Here is a 23,067-nt window from a genome sequence, read left to right as displayed (position 1 = left end):
CCATTAGCGACGCTTTCCATTTGGCAATGAATGTCTTGATCACTGAACCGATGATTGATTCGTATTGACTGTACAAAATTGTGCGTCTACACTTAACGATTAATTTAAATTGTATTTCAAAGCGATGGACACAATTTGGTAATTAGGTTATTGATTTTAAAAAGAAGTTTATATATAATAATAGTATTTTATGAATAATATAATTATTTCTAAAAATAAAAAAACTTATTTTTTTTAAGAGATATTTCTATATTTACGAAAAAATAGAGATACATATATAAATTAAAAAAGGATTCGGGGAATAAAATTGAATAAAATTAACAAGTGGAAAATAATTCCATGCACACAGAATTAACTTTTTTACATATTTTTTGCGTATTATACTGTTTATAAAAAAATGTAACGAAAAATGTGTGGATTTTTAAAGAATTATCGGTATATTTTTCTATAGAGATATATTAGTTTTGTATCGTCACAATCTTTGGAGTTAATGGAGCTATTTTGAAAGAACGCGCCAACAAAATCGAAGGTCTGTTCTACAGCTATCGTTAACGTGTCAACCAGATCGCGCGTTTAGCAGTAACGGTGTGACTCGCATTCAGGGAAATTAAATATTTTGTCCGATTCACTTCTCGGCGGTTGCTTGACCACCGCGCGACGGCCATGTGTGCGTGAGAGCAACATTATGACATCACGCAGGAATGTGTGGACCGTGGGATGTGACTCATGCGATATCAAGTCGCTTCGTTCTTTTGGCGGCAACACTTCGGTTCGAAACGATCATTCGTCGCGTGAAGAACTCGCGATTAATCCGGCACTCATGGATACTTGCAGTGATAAACGATTTATGCCACAGTCATCAACGAACAGCGTTGAGACATCAAAAAGTTATCTCGCGACCTTAATCAGCGATTAGGCAATAGGTAATTAACTTTCGTTGTGCAAAATTTCCCGTCATTCGTGTGCGACTTTCCCTGAGTTGTGATTTTTAAAACAGTGTAGCTGCATGTATGTGTGCGCGTGTATGTATGAGCGTGTGCACTTGTCTCATTGCATAAGGAATAAATTTGGAAAAGAGAGAAACTCGATGGTTATCTGGCCTCTTCTTATTCCGAAAGATGTGGTTGGTGTTGTTGACAAGATGAGCATTTGCCTGAAACCTAATTACGGTGGGAAAAGAACGAGTTTCGCATGTACGCGCGCTCTCGCGCGCGCAACCTGCAGCGTTTTGATGTGCGTGTTATACAGTTTCACCGAGTTCAGGCTGCATTAGTCATGACCCCCAAGAAGCCTCCTAGAAAAGCAGACTAATAAACTTGTCGACTGTTCGGCACCCGAGTTTGTCGCCTACGTGAAGTAACACTTTCCATTATGAGACGCATTATAACTATAGCGTATCTCAATATCAAAATGTATACGCCTTTAGTTATATAAAAATGAAATGAAACGTTAGATGGAAAATAAAACGCATCGATTGCGTATTATAATTTTGGACGACGTAAAACTTAAATGTATGAAGCTAAATATATCATTGATGTGAGTGACATTGAATACGAATTAATTACATGCACGTGGAAACGTGGAATTATACTCAATACCGTTTTATTTCGTCTAGATCAATATCTATTATTTGATCATTAACATGACAATGATCAAGTCTGGTCAAGATGTAACAAGAGACTAGACTCCTTCATCTGAAAGCGTGCTCGACGCGACGGTATTCTTTGTGTTGTCTATATCATCTTGAGCCTTCTTGTCAGGTTCGTGTCAAGGTTTCTGAGGCCCCTAAAACTCGAAATAATGCGTTTAACGAAATTCATACGTCCGTTGAATATTATCAATGAAGAATAAACTCAAGTGGAATACGAATGGACATTTTATATTTGCACATATGTTATTCCGTAGATTTTACCTAAGACATTTAGCTGACGAATAAATCATTCGCGAAAGCGCAAACGGACGTGGACTGCCACCTTTATTGGCACTGGCGTGTCAGTTATGCATACGAAGAAGACTTTATAATCGCAATGTGACCTCAGCAAGAAATAGTCGCTCTTACTCAAACTGCGAGCGCCGTGAGTTACTTAGGCAATCACAAATTTTTTTCAAAAATAGCGAAGGCACAGTCGCGATTAACTGCACAATCGAGTTCGTTTCGACGTGTCACGTCCGTACAGTAAACGTACTTCAGCAAGGCAGATCGTGGTCGACGATCGATGGAAATCCCGACGAGAGGACCCCTTTTCGATGCTTCAAACCGTGACAGTCGTGTAGTTTTACGTAAGCCGCTCAAAGAGATCTATTTTTATTTGCGAATTTATGGCAAAACTCCCTATCGTATCTCCCTTCGAACGTACTTCAATAAAAGTGGCGATTAGAGAAAATAAATGACCGGCATTTCTCTATCTCGTAAATTAAAACTCATCTTAAACAAGAAGTAATAATAATGTTGAAGAATTGGCGATTTAATAACAAAAATTTCGCGCGGTTTTGAAACACCTTGATAAACATTGGAATAACTGAACAACCTGTGAAAAAAGTGCCTCCCGAGATTTTGTACTCTCGGTGTGTACCATCTACACGAAAATGAATACCCCAAGCAATTTCGTTTGCTGCGTGTTAGCATCAATAATAAAGGCAAACGGTGGATGGATCGAGCGAGCTGCTGGACAGAGCAAGTTGAAAGGCAAGACCGGAGAGGTCCTCGCCCCACCATCGCCAAGTGCAGCGAACGCTGTAATTTCGGCCCAGGGTCCCGGGGAATGATAGTCCCATCTCTGAGGTCATCTTTCCACGCTACTAACACACCGGGCCCCTTGCACCAATACGACCATCGCATGGTCCCGCTCTCGGTCTCCTCATTCTCTTTTTCTTTCCTTTCCGGTCTCCTTCTGCACTGTCCCTCTCGCGCGTATTATTCTCGATCGGGAGTGCGGGTGGCGAGGACCGTTCTCGCCTCCTTCCCCGCGGTCTTTTACGTTGCCGCCACCACTACCATCGCTCTGCCGTCACGACCACCTCCTCTTCGTGGACCTTAACACGTTCGAATTAGTCGTCTCGTTAACCAGACTCGCGGCGCGACGAAGAGCCCGGCGCGTACGCTTGACCGATTTGCCGTAAGCCATACGAATTCACGAAAGTGTCCGAAAATTGTGCAATTTGGTCTTCAATGTCTTTTCGATAATCCGGGAAAAACGGAGGAGTAAACACGATCGTGTATAAGATCGATTGTAACCAAGTGGAAGCTCAATGCCTCTCGATGTCATCGATACTGCAATGGATTGTCATGCTGGTCAATGACCACGAAACGTCCTTGAGTAGGTCAGTCGTGTCGATCGTAGTCGCTCTCTGATGAATCATGAAGTCATATAACATTGCGCCTATAACATTTCCGTTCCTAAGCGTTAATTCGGAGAGCTCCCACATTTATCGCAAATATTCCGATTAAAGGGAACCGAAACGAAATTTCTAACATGCGCTCCGAGGTGGAAGATATCGTCGAGAACTCTTCGAGCAATTAACTCCGGGCTTGTTCGTTAACGTGAATTTCGGGCTGACGTAGTTGGAATCCTGAGAAAGCTCGCCTGGAATTCTTCGCCGATGAAGTGACACGCTGCTCACGTGCTCTCGCGCGAGGTGGTGGGGACCTATCGTGATTGCTAGCGATCGAGCAGCGCGATCGTTTCTTCAGTGTCGTGCCGATCGATCGGACAGGTGGATCGAAATGAATCGTGCGCGCGGGGCGTGCCGTTGTCGTTCAGAAAACTGTCGTCGACCAGTTGTCTGTACCTACGTTGATTGGAGCGAGACGGCGTTTCGAGGGGCGTACATGTTCCTCGCGTGAGAAAAGGACGTGCTGGAGTCCAGTTAGTGCGAAAGAGAGAGAAGGAATACGGATGACATTGAGAGACGAGGAGTGGAGAACGCGCACCGAAGAGTATCGATAGTAGAGGGGACAGCAGACTTTTGCGTTCATGGGTGTGGGTTCTCTTCTACGTATTTGTGTTTGTGTGAGAGTTTGCGTCTGTGTCATGCCACGTGCACTCCGTAGAAACATTATGTGCTCAAAGTTCCTGGCGTGCCTCGCAAAAAGCGCGATACTTGTTGCTAGTTACGCTGCTTGATGTTATAATAGTTTGTCTCTGGCGATTGTGTGCGTCACAAAAGGCCGGCTGAAAAGAGGAGTTTAAAGGGAGTTTACAGAAGTAACAAAGCTAGTTTTTTTTAGCTTGCACCTGTCCAAGATATGGACAGGCTTTTGTTCCGCAATAAACAGGTACGACAGATTCAGTATAGTGAATATATACACGTATAACGGTTGCGTACAGCAGTATTATCTTATCTCTCGATATATGCTTTTATTTTAATTTAATCATCTTTCAAATCATATATACATGATTTGATTTCACTACGATAAATTCTACTTAAGAAATCCAAGCGCATTTATTTGTGCCCCGCATATGGAAGTACGTGTAGATAAAAAAAGAGAAAACTATAGACAAAAAGAAAGCCGTTTGCAATCCGTTTGTGTGAAACAAGTTCTTTTACCTCTTTCTTATTTACAATTCTAGAAAAGAATTTATAGTGAAAGCTTTATGTCAGTGGTTTAAATTTACTGGCGAAATTAAATGTAATTATTAACAAAGCATTCTACAACTTGCATCTTAATGCAATTTATGCATATTTATTATTATATGCCAAAAAAGAACTTGTAATCTGTTTCCACAATTAATAGTTTGACTTTAACAATCAATGCTACATAACAAGGAACTTTCTGGCTGAGTGTTATTCGCCCCGTTTATTTTAGACTCGCGATTCTGTTATTCTTGTGCGGCATTCTATCTTTAGTTCTGGCACACGTCTTGCCATAAGTGTTACGTTATAATCCTACAACTTACGAGTATTAGATATTGATAATGTGATATTAAAAACAAATTCATTGTCACAGCGAAAATATGAGGCACCTTATTTTTTCATTAATTGATTCATTACATAGTCTGGTAAAAGTTTCAGCCCGCGATATTTCGTTGAAACAACACCGTTCTGTTTTCATATTTGAGGGAAAATATTTTGCCATTTGTATATGTAGCAAGAGTTATTGTTTCAAAATTCTGCTTTCATTGCTTAATGAGTACGACATAAAACAACGCTGCTGTATGAAGAATATAAAATTAAAAATTGGATATATCATAACAATGAATAAAGTGAGACTTGCGCCTGTTATTTATTTAAAATCATAGAAATAACGAATGACTTTGATCATTAAATCATTGATTTAGATATCTAAGTGTAAATATACTTATTATAAAATAAGTATATTTCACAAGAACACGGAACAAGAAATACGGAAGAAGCAGGCAATGTTCTGGCTTTCACTTTTTTCAACTCCAATACAGAATTTGCATCAAAGTCTAAATATATTTTGAGTAATAAATTGTTTGTTTAAATCGTGTTCGTTCTCGCAGAATTTCCATCCTGAATAACTGAGTACAGCGATATGAGAACGGAAACCGTCGAAGGTTTGCAGTCTCACATTCGAGCTCACACCAATCACAGGCATCATTCTCATTCGATTCTCGTTCACTTCAGCATTAGCGCTTCCTATGACGCAGACCTTTCACAAAATGATCTTGCGCGTTATACGTTCGTCTCAGTGTCACTAGCAATCGGACGCAACAGCACGTTGATTGGAAAATTCGCTAAACAATTAATGATTATCGTGTAATAGACTGTTAATACTCAGAAAACTGATACAGCGATGCGGCACGCCTCTTGTTTGATGTAGATAACGATTATCGCCAAAAGATAATTCGTACAGTGGGTCAGACAAAGAATATCCATGGGGATATTCATGGGATTGAGTTATTATCTCATAAATAATTATTATAGGACGAAAAAATATATTTCGCACAAGATAATCTTTAATTTTTTAATATTTATATTAAAGAGAAGGAAGAAAAAAGATTTTTTGCTAATTAGCTTAAACTTTTCGTCTACTTATTTATATAAAATATTAATGAATAAATACAAAACTATTGGTTAAAACATAAAAGACTATGGTGAGATTCTGAAACAAAAAATTTTGAAATAGTAATTTTCGTTGCAAGTCTATACGCAAAACTTATATTATGCTCCGACAAGGTCAGTAATTATCTGCTGTAACCGCGCTATCGCTTGCGTAAATCGTTGGTTTCATTGCAAGCCGCGATTTCACGAGAGTTGTAATTTATCCAAGAATTCATCGCACCTACGGCCAATTGGGTTTAATTGATTGTACGTGCATTTAATTCAACTAAAATGGTAATATTCTGTGGTGTGTGGCAATAGCGCGTGTATTAACGCGTTAATCATTTCTCAGCGTCTATGTAGTCTCATAATCGAGAGAATAATAGTAATATTAGGAAGTCTTTGTTACTTAATAAGATAAATGTGCTGGTGAGAGATAATACTGAGAATTGGATGAGGGCTGAAGTAATTTATGGATGATCGCGCGGCGCCTATGATCCGCAGAATTTCCGTCCGTGATCAAACAATGTTAAAAAAACTTTCTCATCTAAAATTTACTTTAATAGAAACAAAATTTCTCTCTACATAGAAATATTAAAAATAGCTGCATTACACATATACGTTATTTTACAGAAATATAAAAAAATATGTGTCAAATTTAGATAATTTCTTATTTAAAGTTTACTTCGATGTAACATGAACTACAATAGTTTTCATATAGAAGATTAAAAACATGCGTGCACATACATATTTTTTATTTACAAAAATTTATAATAAAATATATCAAGTTTAGATTATTTATAGTTAAAAACATAATGTTTATTAACCGAAGCTAAGATATCGCGAGAAATTAAATTCGACTGTTTATAAATTGCTGTAACATTGAAATTAATTTGTGCCGTTTCACGGTTCTTTGCGGATACTGTCCATGACCTATTGGCATCTATCTACAGGGAGAACTTCGGTTTTTATAATCCCTTATAATCGGGCAATATAACATTGAACGAGTTTATTGCAGATTTTAATAACTTTTCCGATCGATCTAATAGTGCGCGGATAGAAGCACGGATTTACAAATTGTAATGGTGTACCGTTTACGAGTCTCTTTAACGGTCATACATTTTTAATATCCCCTGAAATCTCTTTCTTTCTCTGAAGACCCGGAACTCGCGCGACACACGCACTTATTTACGCAAGAATTACTTTAATGTTTATAGCCCCCATGAGAATTGTTCGCCAATTTTTCCTTCGTTTTAATGGACTGTACGAAAATTTCCACGATAAAAAAAGGATTAAGACAATCGAAAGTAACGTTTCCTTACAAGAACAAGATTAACGATCGCAATTAAAGTACAATTAAGAGTCATACACATATTAAAATATTATTAGTTCTTTTCGTGCTCTGATATCGTCCATTCACACGTTTAATATTTCACGTAATGTTTTTAAATACGAATTTTAAGTCGCGCGCTTATACTCGGAAAAAAAGACAGAATAAAATGAAAGCCGCTTACTTTCTATAATTCCATAACTGTACAAACATTTAACGTTATTCATTTTCTCATTTGTCAAGAATTTTATATCATTAAAATATAGAAACATAACAGCATTAGATTTTATAAAATCTTTGCACAAATGTAAATACAATCTATCATATTCGATTATATTCTATTACTGGAATTTCTAAAAAAAACTTGAACTGATCTGACGTGTTTCAAACTTTGCGCTAATTGGTTGTGCTAGGTTGTACAATTTCGACAGCTTTCAGGCCTCGAGAACATGTCAATTACTATTGTCTAGCAAATCTTCATAATGCATATGCAGCACAGACCAGTGAGTTTACAGGTACGTTGAATATTCATTGTAGATGTGTCATTGTCTCGAGAGAATTAGCCACCGGAGGGCAATCAAGACTGTCCCGTGACATCACGATCGTTAAACAATCATGTCGACAAGACACTTTAGCGATTTTGAATTTCAGATATGAATTTATGAGCAGCTGCGTTGCTTTTCATGTAAAGCTATTTTGATAAAACGAATACGTGTCATCAATTAAAAAGACTAAAGCACAAAAAATCTTTATTCGCATTCAAACGTGGTTTTTGATAAATCCACGTTGCAGAGGAACTTCTCTGAATGGCAGGAAAAATATTTGCGTCCTTATACAGAGTGCCACACACACACATTTTCTTTCCGCGCAGTGAAAAAATATTCAACGTACGTATCTCTTCTCTCTAATTTCCCCTCAAGCATTCGAGAACTGCACATTCCTTCGCATCACACAGGTGCGAATAATTTCCCAATTTTCCTCTTTTCTTCATTCCCTTTTACGGTCCTTCGCTCATTTATTACGACTCTTACGCATCCCGTGTAAAAGAGCTTGTTACAGAGGCTCGCGTTTTGTGGCGTTCCTGCAAGGACGATTCGTTATTCGTGACAATCGACGACCCGTAAGCGCGCGATAGAAATCCCTTCATACGAATTCCGCAAATGAGGATTCACCGACAAGACGGAGAAGGGAAGAAAAAGAACCAATTTAATCCGCCGTCACATGTTCTTTCAAAGATGTCCTTTGCTCCTCCGAGAATACGCCGCACACGACGCGTTCGCACACAAGCGACACTCGCTCAGATACTCGTATGCATACAGGCGCGTCCTTAATGAAAAGCTCATAAAAATATAAAATGTAGAAACGAAAAGAGAAGGCGAGAGAGTAACGTGTGCACGTTACGAAATGCAAACGTACGTAATTTTAATTAAAGCACCATCGCGGAGGGTGTCGTCTGCTTACCGCTGTCGCTCTTCAGCCTCAGCCGCATTATATTATGTAGGTAGTTATTCAAGTTATATACGCAAATTACAACATAAATTCCCTCTTTTTTCCATCCTCCGTTTGCTCCTTCATTTTAACCACCATCTAAAGAACTGATTTGTCCATTTGACTTTGCAGAAAAATGTGTGAACATCCTCGAATCTAAGATATCAAATTTTTTTACAAATATCCAAATCTTATATAAAAAAGTAACCTACAGGTTTTGACGAATTAATTAAACCTAGAGATTCTATTTTTGAAAAATTTCTAAATTTATCATTTGGCTATTTAACGTTACATTACATAAAAATGAATGTAACGGCGAGATTGCGAGAAGAGTAATCTGTTGGCGTGCCGGTAGGTTTGTTAAAGGGCTCCGTCACGGCTGAACGGCCGCGTACTTTGCGCCGTTTGCGAAACGTCTATGGTCAAATGGGTTCCGGCAGTGACGGCGGGGGTGGTGATCGTCTCGAGGACGGCGAGGTCGCCTTTCGGCTTACCGGCGATCGTGATCGCGACAGGGATGAGAAGTCTCTCAGCATAATGAGCCCTTTCGACGAACAGGAGGAATGGGCGAAGATCTCCGAGATCATGGCGTCATTCGGAACTGGTCTTGTACGAGAATCGGTGTTCGTCAGCGAGCTCGAGAAAGAATTCCAAACGAGGCTAGGTAATCTTATCGCCGTGTACGCTCTGCTTTCGATTTCGCCAACGAAGGCATTGATCTTGAGTGCTTTTATGTTCATGTAACGTGTTCGTAATATTCATGTATTTGTTTGAAATCGGTTTTATTTTATTTCTTGCGTAACTAAAATACACGGAGTGTAAGTATTTCTGCTGATATCTAAAAATTTAACTAGATACAAATCTAAATTTTTATTATATCATTAAAATAATTATGCAGGGTGTTAAAGCATGATAAATGTTTTGCGCAAAAAATTTTGACATCTTAGCAATTAGTCTGTGAGAATCCTACATAATTATTTTCTAATAAAATTACTTTCAGATCTAGCTAAATTTTAAGATAATTTAACACAAAACCGTTCTTTACGTGCACTTCTTTTAACATCGTACATATTTTAAAATTAGTTTATTAGATAGATTTTTATCACGATTAAATTAGAGAAATATATTTCTATGTCTCAGGTTTAAGTTCAGACAGTGGCAGCCCTGTCGTTTCTACAACTGTGGGTCAATGGCTGTCCAGCTTAGGTTTGTCGGATTACGAGTCTCTTTTTGTTAATTACGGCTACGACGATCTCGAGTTCATAGTAAGTACAGACATACACATGCCTTTTTTTCACATCGCGCGATTGTAATCGGGGGACGTACATATACGGAAAATCGTTTAATCGTCGTGATTGCAGAACGGGGTGTTAGACGAGTCGGATTTGTGCGAGATGGGGATCAGCAGCGATCAAGAACGAGCTGTGATCATGGATGCGGTTGGTTTGCTGAACAAACGAGTGGAAAAGCGTAGCGGCGGTCACGGACAATCGGTGGAGGAGTGGCTGAAGAGCATTCACATGGAAAATTATGCGGAGACATTCAGGAAGCACCTGTACACCGACATGGATCGGGTCAAACGGATCTGGGAGGTCGAGCTGGCGGCAGTTCTCGAGATTCAGAAGCCGGCGCATCGCAAACGCATCCTTGCGTCCGTGAGTGGTCCGAATAGTGCACGCGCGCAAACTCGAAACGGCACGGGAGCGAACTTGGAAGACTTGAACAAGGATCTCAACACACTGGTAAGCGACAGATAATTCTGATAGTATTGTGATGCAAAATTAGTTCCTTATACTGTAAATAAAATCTAAAACGTTGTTTAAAATATATTAATATTCTTCTTGAAACAACCATGCATCTTCTGCATGAATAATCATAGAGATTATCACGAATTAAAATGACAAAAAATTAAGTACCTTTATTGATTAAAAAAAACATTGAGAAATAAAAATTAGAGGCATATGTGGAATGCAAAAAATGAGTTTTTCCATCGATAAATTAAGTACCAAAATTTATCCTGCGAATCGATACATTGATAGGATCGGTGAACAAGGATAATACGTTCAACGAGGGTGTCTGACAAGAGCGTACATTTTGCCGGCGAGGGTAGGATGTAGCGTCGAGGATGGGCGATGATGTGGCAAGCTTGATCGCTCCTGACGCGCTTTCGCTCGATCGCGTCATAATGTAAATATCGTGGTTAATTGGAGGCTCGGTATTGTGATGCACGCGTGTACATATGTTCTTTCCGAGACGATCGTCGAGTGCCACTCAATGCTTTTTGTTCGCGTATACCTTCACCATGTCAGGCGTTGATAAGTACGTCTCGCTGTACTCACTTCCCCCGCTTGTGTTCTCTTAATTAACTCATTAAATCCTCGTAAACGTATCCGACGACCAAATTCGCTTGGCTCGCGTTTATCCTCGCGATAATCCCGACAAATTGGTCTCTTCTGCCTTTTCAACCGGTCTCTTCCTCCCATGATTTTTCGCAGCTATCGAACCCGACGAACCATAGTTTGACTCCGGCACTCTCGTTGGTAACGCCCGCGGATTTTCGTAGTCCATACGCTCTCCAACATTTCACGTGCTCTCTCTCTCTCTCTCGCGTTTTCATTTCATCTCTCTTTCGTACGAGTCTTCTGCAATTTGTCGCAATAGTGATACCCGGAATTATATGCAGAGGCCAGATGGAGCGGGCGATTCGGGTTGTAATCCGAATTCGAATGTCGCGCCCGCCCGACTCGAATTCAATTTGTTTGCAATAGCTGAAATATCGCGACTATCGACGCCGCATGATGCAACGTTTTGGCAAAAGCCGGTAAAAGGTTTCTTTCTGGTGTAACGATTTACAACACAATGCATTTACAAAGGTAATTACACGTTGCACAAAGTAAACTCGGGACGAATTCGACTTGGTAATATACCGTATGAAAGTTCGGATAGCGCAATATTTTTTTCCTTTTTTTTTTTACATTGCACATAGCCTAGCGTTTCGTTAAAACCGGTTGGTCCAGCAGATTCTTGTCATGATAAAGCTATAAAAAAATATCTGCCAGAGAAATTGCGACCTCGGGGCAGACATGGCAGTCTCTATTCGGAATTGCACGGAAATTGGTATTTATCTGTAAGAGGGAATGTGAAAAACTCTCTGCTTTGGCATGCAATTTTTTGCGATGATTACACGAGAGGCGATAAATTCGAACAATTTGAATATTTTTCGCAGCAAAATAAAAACTTTGCCGAAACACATGTATCTGCACTTTCGAATAACCGTTAAACACATTGCGTCGCACTTAAAACACAAAAGATTACGTATTCCGCGAACACACCGTCCAAACTACGCATCAATCCCCGACAAATTCGGGATCACCGGCCGGATGATCCCGTTTGGAATCCCGTGATGCGAGGGACGCGCTCTCAAATCTGGTTGCGCGATGTTATTTCCGCAGAAGACGAACATACAGCAGCTGAAGGAGGAGATACGGGAGAAATTGCCGGAAGCAAGCACGGCGGAGGGTAACGGAGGTACGTCGATAACCAGTGGCACGAATTCGGCGGCCACGGGCACATTAAGGCACCGCAAAAACAGACCGGCGCCTCAACCACCCCAACGACCCAGTTCGCATAATGGAGCGATTTCGGCCCCGGAACAGCTCGAGATCAGGGCTCCGTCCGAGCTGCTCTTCGGAGTGCCCTCTACTCTCAAGACGCAATGGAGGCATCAGCCTAAGGCCCTGGTTACCGGCTGCGTCACGTACATCGCTAACGTAAGTGTTTCTCGTTTTTACGTTGTTTTTTTACCATCATATATATTTCCGAAAAAAATTGCACTTTGCGATTTATTCTTTAAATAAAACGAGTAGTAACACTTTTGATACCAGATCGATCGATCGTTAAAACTATTTGATTGGCAAATCTATTTTTTTCGGCAAACTCTATCGTTTACGAAAAAACAATATCAAACTTTTGCTACAAAATAGTTTGATACATGAAACTATGGATTGTGCATGAAAAAATGTGTCGTTTAAAAGATATTAAACTACCGTCAGAGAGAATTTTTTTTTAAAGAAATAAGATGTAAGTTTACATAATCTTTTATTCGTTTTTACGATGTTCTGTTGAATTTATATGTTGTCTTGTTCTGCTAATTATGCATGACGAGTAAATTATGATACTCGTTAAATCGCTTCAAGGCCGACTGTGACTAGTTAATTCGTAGGATGCGGTAATAGGCTTCGTGCAGAAAATTATCCTGTCTATTAATTTCTCGAAATATTCCAATCCAAGAGAATCCATTTACATTCGCAATGTATTCAGAATATTTAAATAATAATTGCAGAACTCTTGTGTTCTCTGATTCCTATCGCTTAAAAACCTCACCTAAATCATCTGTTGTCGGTTCTCAGGAAAGAAGTTCTTTCTGTTTATAAATAATATAGTATCTGGGCTCCACTGTCGTCAAGGAATTACGCGGCACCGAGTCGACGAAAAAGTCGATACAGAAGCTGAAGAAGACCTTTCGAGAACCTAGAATCACCCCTGACATTATGCTGGCCATCTCTTATCGTGGCGTTCGTTTTCTCAACACGTTAACTAATGTAAGGTTTTCTTTTTTGTCACAGCCAACATTTTACACGTGTAAGACGAAAATAAAGAAAAGCATGTTTTTTTTTTATCGCCGATACTGTAGGAACCAATTTGCGAGCATGAGATCCGTAACATTCATTGCGCCTGCCAAGATGCCGACGATCTTACTCACTTTGCGTATATCACGAAGGACCACGCCAGTCGCACGCACTTTTGTCACGTATTTTGCGTGCCAACAATGGTAAATATCTATTTTACGGAGAACTGAGAGAAACATTTTCGTTCAATTTTTTTTTTTGCTTACGTACACAATTTTCTACGATTGTATTTCACGCTCGGACGTACGAAGCTCCGTCATTCCGTTGCAGGATCAAGCGACGGAGGTCATTCTGACTCTGGGTCAGGCTTTCGAGGTAGCTTATCAAATGGCATTGAAGGACAAGCTCGGTGGTCATGCTATTCGGTCCCAATCCGCCAATCAACTAGCAACGCTCGCTGGATCGTCAAAGTCAACGACGCCCGCCAAAATGTCCGTGTCCCCCGATTCCGCGTCCGAGTTCGCTAGTCGTGATGCGGATTATACCACGACTCTCAATTCCACGTCGTGCGCGAATCCCAAGATGAAATCGAGATCAAAGTCCATACCCAATCCAAATCTCCATACCGTTAATCCAAATCCGACGCAGGACAGCAACTCCAACTCCAGTTCCAGCTCAACGACGACCACCGCGAACTGCAATCCCAGCTCGAATTCCGCCTCGAGCCCCAGCGCGAACTCGATCACCAGCTCTAACTTGAACAGCACCACTAATCAGACCACTAAGCCTTTGGTCACCCACGGCCGCTCTCATTCCGTCAACGACATCAAGGTAAACGGTAATCAATTGAAGTTAGCACCAGCGCCGGTGGACGATATCGGTGTCGGGGTGAAAGATATGAAACCCGGTTCCAGAGCTCCGATCGCACTCTCCGAGGAGCTATAAACTGTATTTCGAGTTGAAATACATGATAACGCGGTACACGTGAACGCGCGTACGCGTTTGATCTGACGAAAACGCGTCGCATTGGCAACGACACAAATGACGCAAGTCTGGCACCATAGAAATGATGTCGTAACGATTTTCCAATCATTCAATTTAGAAACATATTTAATGGCATTTACAATGAACGCGGGATGGCAATATTTCCGTATTACTCGCGAAGTTTGCATGAAAGATTAAGCGAAGCATCATACATGTACATGTAGATACGCGTCTCTCACGATTTTGAGATTAATAACCGATCGCAAAAATTCGAGAGCGACATTCCGTCGCTCGAATAGCGGTATTAATCGGGATTGCGCTATTATTGTAACTAGTATAGTTCCTTGACGCGTAAGAAGGAATGAATGTCTTTTATTAACTCTTTTTATGCGACTGGATTTGGTCATTTCGCCAATGGCGTACATTTTGGGGTCGCCCTCGTATATATACATTCACCGCCGGAAGGCAGGAGCTTTTATGAGATTCAGCTGTGGGATAATATATGGGAATAACGAATGATATATACATGGCCTCAAGAACGACGAAGGTAAGTAACATCGTCGTTCCCCGCGATGTTCTGCATCTTTAAATCAGACATTTGACAATTATGCTGTGATTATGATCTTGAATGCCATGCAAGGTACGCGTTAGCCAAGGTGATTCGTCAAGACGAGTAAATGATCGTTTACTGCGCGCACTTCCGGCGGACAATGAAAAGCATTACATTTTTCTTCCTTAAAACGCGTCGTTAAAGTAAGCAGTATTATTATGTCGATTACCATTAACGATAACAGGAGTGGGCATAAAATACGCTCGTCGCGATATTATTTAGCGAGGCGTAAAATCGCTACAATAATAATGTTGGATGTGCAATTCTCAATGTGCAGCTTTAATCTGTCGCGAATAAGCTCGGCGGTTTCGATTTTCGCCCGAAATCGGGAGCCTTTATTTGTCTTGAAAATGCTGTTTGTGGCACAGAACGCGTTGATATTCGCCATTGGATCACGGAAAAGGAAAGGGCACGAAGGAAAAGGTGCGACGCGCTAATAAGTGCACCAATGCTCAATATCGATCCCTCGTTAAACGGTGACCAACGAATCCGTTCCGTGTTCTACCCTTGCCCCGTGCTCTCTTCGTGATTTCTCATTCCCAATACCCAAGTTCCGATTTCGAGTTGCCACCGTTTCCTCGACGTTTTATTCTCCAAGACTGAAAGTCCTTATCTCGTTTTATATTTCGCGATTTTTATGTAACGTATAATATAGAAGGAAAAAAAAACACTAGATTGAAAGAGAGACGAATTTTAATATATTTACCCGGCGAAAATTTCGCGGACAGAAAATATATGCAAAACATAGCATCGAATATTTATCGAATTTTGTCTGATACTTGAGTGCTATCTGTTGAGAAGCAGGAAAAACATTCGACGCTTTCATAAAAAAAAAGTGTCACGAGATTTAGAGTCGCAATTCAGAATACCCACAATACATCACCTCTAATTAAGAAGCACTGTTAAGTGACTTTCTCTTCTATGATGTAACTAGAAATATGATCTACAGAAAAAATCGAAGTTGATCATAAAGTGAATTCGATATCACGGCGACGTATTGATAACAACGTGAATATCGCTCCATTTTTATTACGTGGGCCTAAAGGACCTGAGCTGTCTTGCAAAACTACCTGTTTAATGATATATATCGTACCATCGACGACATATAAAGAAAAGAAGCTACAGTGAAACGAAACTTTATGTAGCGTAGACACGTCCTCTCTTCGTATGTTCTCTCTAAACCAAAGAAGTATAAATATAAATATATGCATATGTACACACAAACACAGAAACACACTTATATATATGCGAAAAAAACGGAAAAATTAACAGAATTTATCAAACCATCACGAAGGAAGAAAAACCGACAAACTGCCAAAACGATACACCATCATCAGCACCTCGATAGTAGGCATGCACACTTTGTATTTATATATCGACGTAGCTCATTACGCATTAACAATTATAAGATATCTACAGAAATAGTCATGGACATCGACGGCGGAATTTCCTTCGACCGCGAAACGTAATCAAGTATTCTACGCATTTGATGTATTCATGTTTAGCAGCTATGTTAGTGAGTAGTGTCGATAGGCAGCATGTTCTATCGATGTGTCGACAGGTACCACTTAACGGTATATCGTGTAGAAAACAAGGAGGAAAGAAGAGAAAGGTACGTAGTATATAGAAGATAATAGTTTTCGTCATTGATGACCGCACGATACATTTTTCCGCAGTAGCGAGCAAATTCCATCGATTTGCCCGCCTGCGAATACGTGCAACGGAAACGCGCAAGCAATTGAAAATAGTGCCAACGCGCAAACCCATCGTGTACTCGATTCGATCACCGCCTTTTGTCTTTCAGAGAAATACGTCGCAGGAAACAGAGAACAATAACTTCCCTTGCCCGTTTTTGGATATAATACTTATACATTTATATGACTGACAAACGCACATTTTTCAATAATTATGAGGAGTAAATCACCGGGACAATATTAAAATATAAACAAAATATTAGATAATAAAAATAAAATGATGTATTAATAGACTGGTAATACTTGGATATTACAAAACTAGTAGATAGTGTATACACATTTTTGGATCATGATTTACTCCTCACCGTCCTTTTTTTTATACGCATAATTATTAGCGATATATCTATCTGAAAGACAAGTTTACTAACAAGAAAAGATTATGAACTGTTCATCACCTATTTCGATGAAACTTGGCAAGTGTCTCCTCTTGAATGTAATACTTGCTATTAAAAGTAAGCTATATTTGAGATAAATGAGACTGAAGTTGACATCGTTAGATTTCAATAAATAAAAAATAAGTGTGAATGTATCTTATGCTGGAAAAGGGAGTAATGACTTCGAGACTTGCTAATTTTTTCTAATCCCTGGAAAACGTAAAAGTATTAAGATTCATTTTTTTCCGGACTCACTAAAGCTTTAGTTGAGCAATAAGATTCATCACTTACAAGTGTATTGCCGTGTTCGACCGTATACAGCGGCCGACGAAAAAAAACCGTTGTGTAATATAAACTATATAAACGACCAGACTATCAAAATTAGTAAATCAGATGAAGTTAGCTCTAATAATAAAAAAAAAAGCATTAATTGAAAGAAATGATGAATTAAAGTTTTTTTAAATTCAGATTTCTTAAGGACATCAATTTCACCATTATCTTACTCTTATGTGCTAATGAGATGATATTTATCATGATTATTTACTTAATAAAAATGTTATAGCGTGAAAAATGAAAAATATTAGTTATAGTCTAGTTTTCTGCTATATTACATACTGTGATTTTATAAAGAATGAAAGTATTTTCTATAATTATATCATTCCCTAATAATAAATAAATATTAAATTACAAATAAATACATTTTTATATTACCTGTTTTCATGTATAGATTAAAATATAAGATAAAAAATATAAGATATTATTTATTACTAAATAGAGTCTTTAATGAATGTCTTTAATTCAACTCGTTATTTGTTATTAAATTAGAAAAAGTTAGCAAATATTCATTATTTCGCCCAATTTATTATCTGATTCTTTTCCTCTACATATATACATATATATTTATTTATAAGTAATATATGCATATATAATATATAAGATATATATAATAATAATTATATATATGATAAATTTGGCCTCATTTATCACGAAAATAGTTTACTATCTACCTTTAGAAAGAAGTATCATATTCATTATAAAGAAAGGAACACTTTGCATACATTTGCCAAGTTTTATTGGCAAAGAGATAAGAAATAGTTCATAAAGCCTTTCCTTATGAGATCAATATTGATCACTTTTGGTACCACGGTGGGTCTTTAGAAGACGTAAAATGCAAATAGCAAACAAAGATTTTTGGACCAAGCAAAAACAAGCGAAAATATTTTGCTTGTTATGGATTACCGTTGAGATATAAGAGGCAGTGTCTCGTCACTATGCTTTTTCACAGAGAAGATAAACCTTGTGCTCGTTGGTACCGATAGTGGCATAAGATTTATGCTGTCGATATTATATATGATTTTTAGTATATGTGTACATATATACATTGTATATATAGATTTTACACGGACCACCGCGAATCAGTTTCTTCCATTGATATACCAAAGAGATTGCGAGTGATCTTTTTATCATTGTGATTTGTATATTTGACGATTACTATAGCATAAATCATATTATATATTGTTCTTTAGAATAATGTTATTAAAAATAAAATTTCATAATTTATAAGTTTCGTTGCGTATAATTATAATTAATGCTATAATTATTATTAACAGTGCCGCTATTTTTTTTTTATCAAGTTCGCTAATTTTGTATGGACGTGGTGTTGTGTGTAATTACATAATCGAATGTATTTATCGCATGTACGCCAATCCTATAAACGTGAGAGTTTCATTTGCTTTACTCCAATCAAATTTGCATAGCAAATGCGTTTTGACACGTCGTCGGTTAACTCCACAAAGGTTCTGGTAATAGTGCAATTCGCTAAGGTGTATTTATATTCTTTTGACTAGAGCTTTAGACAAATAAATGGAATATCGCAAAAATGACATTATATCATAGCGTAATTTATGAACTTATTATTTCTGTATATTTTTTGTTATTATTCATTGAACGATGGCAATAAAATTTGATTTTTTTTTGTTACAGCATTGTTATTTTATGTGTAATAAAGTCGACCGTTCTAAAAATGCGGATTACACAATACGGATTTTGACAACAGCGGTTTAATTACATGCGTAAATGTGAGTCGCTGTAAACTGATTCCGGTGGTAGCGTATCCGCAGTTCTTTGTATGGTAAATAGAAAAAAAATATGTGTACAGTTGTCGATATTACCTTCGCTCCGGTCGCGAGCGCGAATTTGTGCGCTTTTAAGGCCGTAGTTGGATGCATTTCGCGGATCGTTACACGCGAAATGCAACTGTTCCTGATTTTCGCGCAAGCAGGGATATTAAAGCCGGGAGTTAATATTTCGGAGCACGAACTTCTGCATACTTTTTAATATATGAACTCTCTCTCTATACGAGTCGATCTCTAGTCCTGGAAAGTTATTAATTCCGAAAAATGATATTCCCCCGGTATTAATCCGCGTACCTGCGCCAGTGAGGACTCGTGAAGCGAGACGAATGTGTAGAGTAATACGCGCACAAAGATGCAGCTCGGTGAAAAGAGCAGCATTCCTCGAGATGGATACATGTTTTTGCGTGCGAATGAGCGCTAAATTTTTTTTGTCGTATAATGCGGCCAGCTGAAAACCGCAATTCGCAACCGCGTAATCGACGACGCATTATCGCGGATGGGTTAATTATTAATCAGCTTAGGTAATTGCAAACATACCTATTCGCGCGTCTGGGGCGCTCTGTATCGGGGCGCATCGAATTTCGATCGATATAGGGATTGAAATCGGGTATAATAATTTCGGTTGTGAGTTCATATTTTCACGTAATTCCTGATGCCGTCGACACTTTGGAAAGCCGCGGTGTCTCATCGCTTCTCGCCTCTCAATCCCAAGAATATATCGATCTTTTACACTTTTCAAATATATAAAATATAGATTAAAAGGCGGAGGATTTAGCGCTTTTAAGAATCATATTCCTATCTTCATTAATGTAACGTACTTACTGTTCGTTTAGCTGATTAGGTATCTCGCAAACGTTTCCGTCGATTCTAATTCAGATTGTGATTACTCATACGTAGATTTACAATTTCAAACTTCATCGAATGATGAAGTCGGAGATTCGAAAAGATCTGCGCGCAGATTCGCCTTGAACGCGACTGTTACTTTTGCAACGAGATTGGACAGCGGGTGCAAAGTTAAATAATTTCACTGCCGAAATAAATTATTATATTTACTCATTGACGGTAATCAGTCTTAATAATTCTTTCAGCTCTATGTAATAATAATTTAATTAATCATAACAATCATATTACTTTTACATTGGTATTTTCAAAAAGAGGTGTACTGTATCGCTTGCGTAAAACAAAAAAGATCTACCTGTCTGTAATCACTTAAATCGTTGCACGTATGTACATTGAAATGACTTTCTATTAGCGCCATTCTCTATTATAGTGCTAAGCTATACTCTGTAAATTTCTGATCTTCGATAGAAATTCTCGTTAAAAAGGTCAAGTGTGTTGCGGCGGCTTGTATCTTCTAAGTACATTCAAAATTGCATTAAAGGAGTGCCGAAAGACGGATTAAAATTTGAAACCCGCTCGAAAGTGTACGAATAATTGGGCCAGAAGAACGAAATGTGAAAAATGAATCTTCACATATACGCATACATGTAGAGGTGTACATAGCGAGAATAAATGTAAAATAAGCGAACCAGAAGCGATTTAAAAGTTGAAATGTCACGGCGCGAAATGCCGTGATCGCTGGAACGGAAGGGTAGACGAATCTGGTATCGAATGGTCACGCTTTTTCGAATGTTGCGCGAATGAGGCATTCGAAAAAAAAATTGGATATAACTCTGCTTTTTCTGTCTCATACACGGCGAGTCCCATAAATATTAGTTCAAGTTAACTGGAATTTAAACGATTTCTCTCTTTTTAGGCGCAGGATCAAAAAGAGACGGGAGGGCCCAGTTAAGTCTCAGTTCTTTTAGCTCAATTATCTCAATTAAATCATTTTCATGGGAACAATCCGCATTGTAGTGCGCAATCTGTCAACACGTGTGTATACGGAGTGTTCGTCGAACCTCACGAGTAGTTATAACGCTTGTATGAAAGGGCTGATAGATAATCGATAGTTATGTACGGATATATATCGGATATATCTGTTAGAAGTAGAGGCAGCGAAAATCACTTTCCTACGTTGCATTCGCCACGCTGCGCGCCGTTGAAGGAAATAATAAATTTTCCACGCGTCATCCGTTTATCGTTTACGCAATAGCGTCCGGCAGCATTTGGCGCAATCATCATTTGCGAATGGGGATTTTGGCAATAACGCGAGCGTAACTTTGCGCTAAATACTTTAACAAAAAAAAAACTATGTAATTTTGCAATCGCCGCTTAATTGCATTTATGTCACTTGACGCTGAAGCGGTCGATTCTTAGCGTAGTGGTGGCAGATTTTTCTCTCGCCTGTTTAATGAGCATAATTTGCTACCGTCTAAAAAAAACAGGACGAAATTCTACACTTCTATACCACGAGGAACATCATTATCGTGATGTCACAGTACGCTGCAGTTGATAGAGGAAGGTGGAAACATGTGATGTGATAAAATAAGACTTTATGAAATATCAAAACATGATTTCCATTTTATACAAACATACGATTTTTGGTACGTTTTTATCTAATACTATAGGTAACTATAATTTGTACTTTTATTACACAGATAAAATTTTTAATGTTTAATATCACGTAATTAAATCACGACTACGCTACATCACATTCCTACCTTCCCCTTCATAGGTATTAAAGCGCTAACAATGATCGATCTCGGAATATTCACGACTCTAAGATGTGGCAGGGAATAGTGGCTTGATTGTTACCGTGTTCTGAAAGATTCGCAGTGGAACAATAAAGAGGAGGTTGTATTCGCTAATCGTAGGACCGTGCGATATGCGACGCCGACGCAAAGTCGTCGGTTCTCCTCGATGTCGGTGCTCCTCGATGTCGAGCCGGCGAAGTCGCAGACTCTCAGACACTGGCGGACAGGGGTGAATAGAATATTCGTCGGGAAAACTTCGCGCTATGAATATTTATGTATGCTTTACGATCTCGCGCGCGCATTCGAGAAGTCCGGCTGGTCGGCGACGAGTCGAGGACATAGGATTTGTGCGGTCGAGTGTAAGTACGTACTCGAATATATAGAGACAGAGAGAGAGAGAGAGAGAGAGAGAGAGAGAGAGAGAGAGAGAGAGAGAGAGAGAGAGAGAGAGAGAGAGAGAGAGAGTGAGAATAAGAACGAAAGAAAGAAAGAGAGTGTATGTGTTGTATGTGTGAGAGAGAACGAGAAAGATAGAGAAGGAGAGAGAAAGACACACGGTCAGTGTCTTTTGAAATCAAAAGGAACAAATCCGTAAGGAACTGTTGCCGAGGATGCCATATAATAAATGCGCTATTTTATATCGAGCAGCCTGATTAGAAGCAAACTGCCCTTTCCCTCTACGTTCTTGTACACATTATTGTTCATGTTTACTAGAATGAAATATATATATGAGACAGAGATTATTCCCTGGATATCTATAACGCCTTGAAGAAAATAAAACAAATACTTTGCGGGATCTTGTTGTGTGTTCACTTAATGAGCCTGAACCAGCTCCTATCCCGAGCTCTTCTCCTAATTAATCTATTCCAAATTGATTAAATGTTGATCTATTCGATTACCTCATAGTCTTTTCTTGAATTTACTTGTTGCGTATTAAGGAAATCCATTTACGATTCTTGTTATTGAATAGGATCTTATAAGTTGGCTCTTATTCTTTGGAGAATATAGCCATTATGGGCGACCCTAGCTCTTTCCAGGTGAAAATTGGCATTATTAGTCGTCGAATCGATAATGCAGCTTGTACTTTGTATAATTTCTTCCTTCCTCTGCCGGTCGGCGGAA

At 38.9% G+C, this 23,067-nt stretch overlaps 1 protein-coding gene across 2 annotated transcripts in view; it reads left to right on the top strand.

The window, feature by feature from the left end:
- The window catches only part of LOC105829449 (ankyrin repeat and SAM domain-containing protein 1A), a 48,395-nt gene extending 25,654 nt beyond the window's left edge, over nt 1-22,741 (top strand). For both annotated transcript variants that reach the window (XM_012668298.3, XM_012668297.3), the window contains 7 exons: nt 9,180-9,488; nt 9,965-10,089; nt 10,186-10,566; nt 12,277-12,594; nt 13,267-13,425; nt 13,518-13,655; nt 13,783-22,741. In XM_012668298.3, coding sequence (XP_012523752.2) covers nt 9,180-9,488; nt 9,965-10,089; nt 10,186-10,566; nt 12,277-12,594; nt 13,267-13,425; nt 13,518-13,655; nt 13,783-14,397 — 2,045 coding nt within the window. In that variant the 3' untranslated portion in view covers nt 14,398-22,741. The remainder of the gene's footprint in view (nt 1-9,179; nt 9,489-9,964; nt 10,090-10,185; nt 10,567-12,276; nt 12,595-13,266; nt 13,426-13,517; nt 13,656-13,782) is intronic.
- Nucleotides 22,742-23,067: the final 326 nt, after the last annotated feature.

The sequence above is a fragment of the Monomorium pharaonis genome, chromosome 1, assembly GCF_013373865.1.
Source record: "Monomorium pharaonis isolate MP-MQ-018 chromosome 1, ASM1337386v2, whole genome shotgun sequence".
Taxonomy (NCBI): domain Eukaryota; kingdom Metazoa; phylum Arthropoda; class Insecta; order Hymenoptera; family Formicidae; genus Monomorium; species Monomorium pharaonis.
The sequence above is the reverse complement of the archived record's forward strand: the minus strand, read 5'-3'. Positions and strand labels throughout refer to the sequence as shown.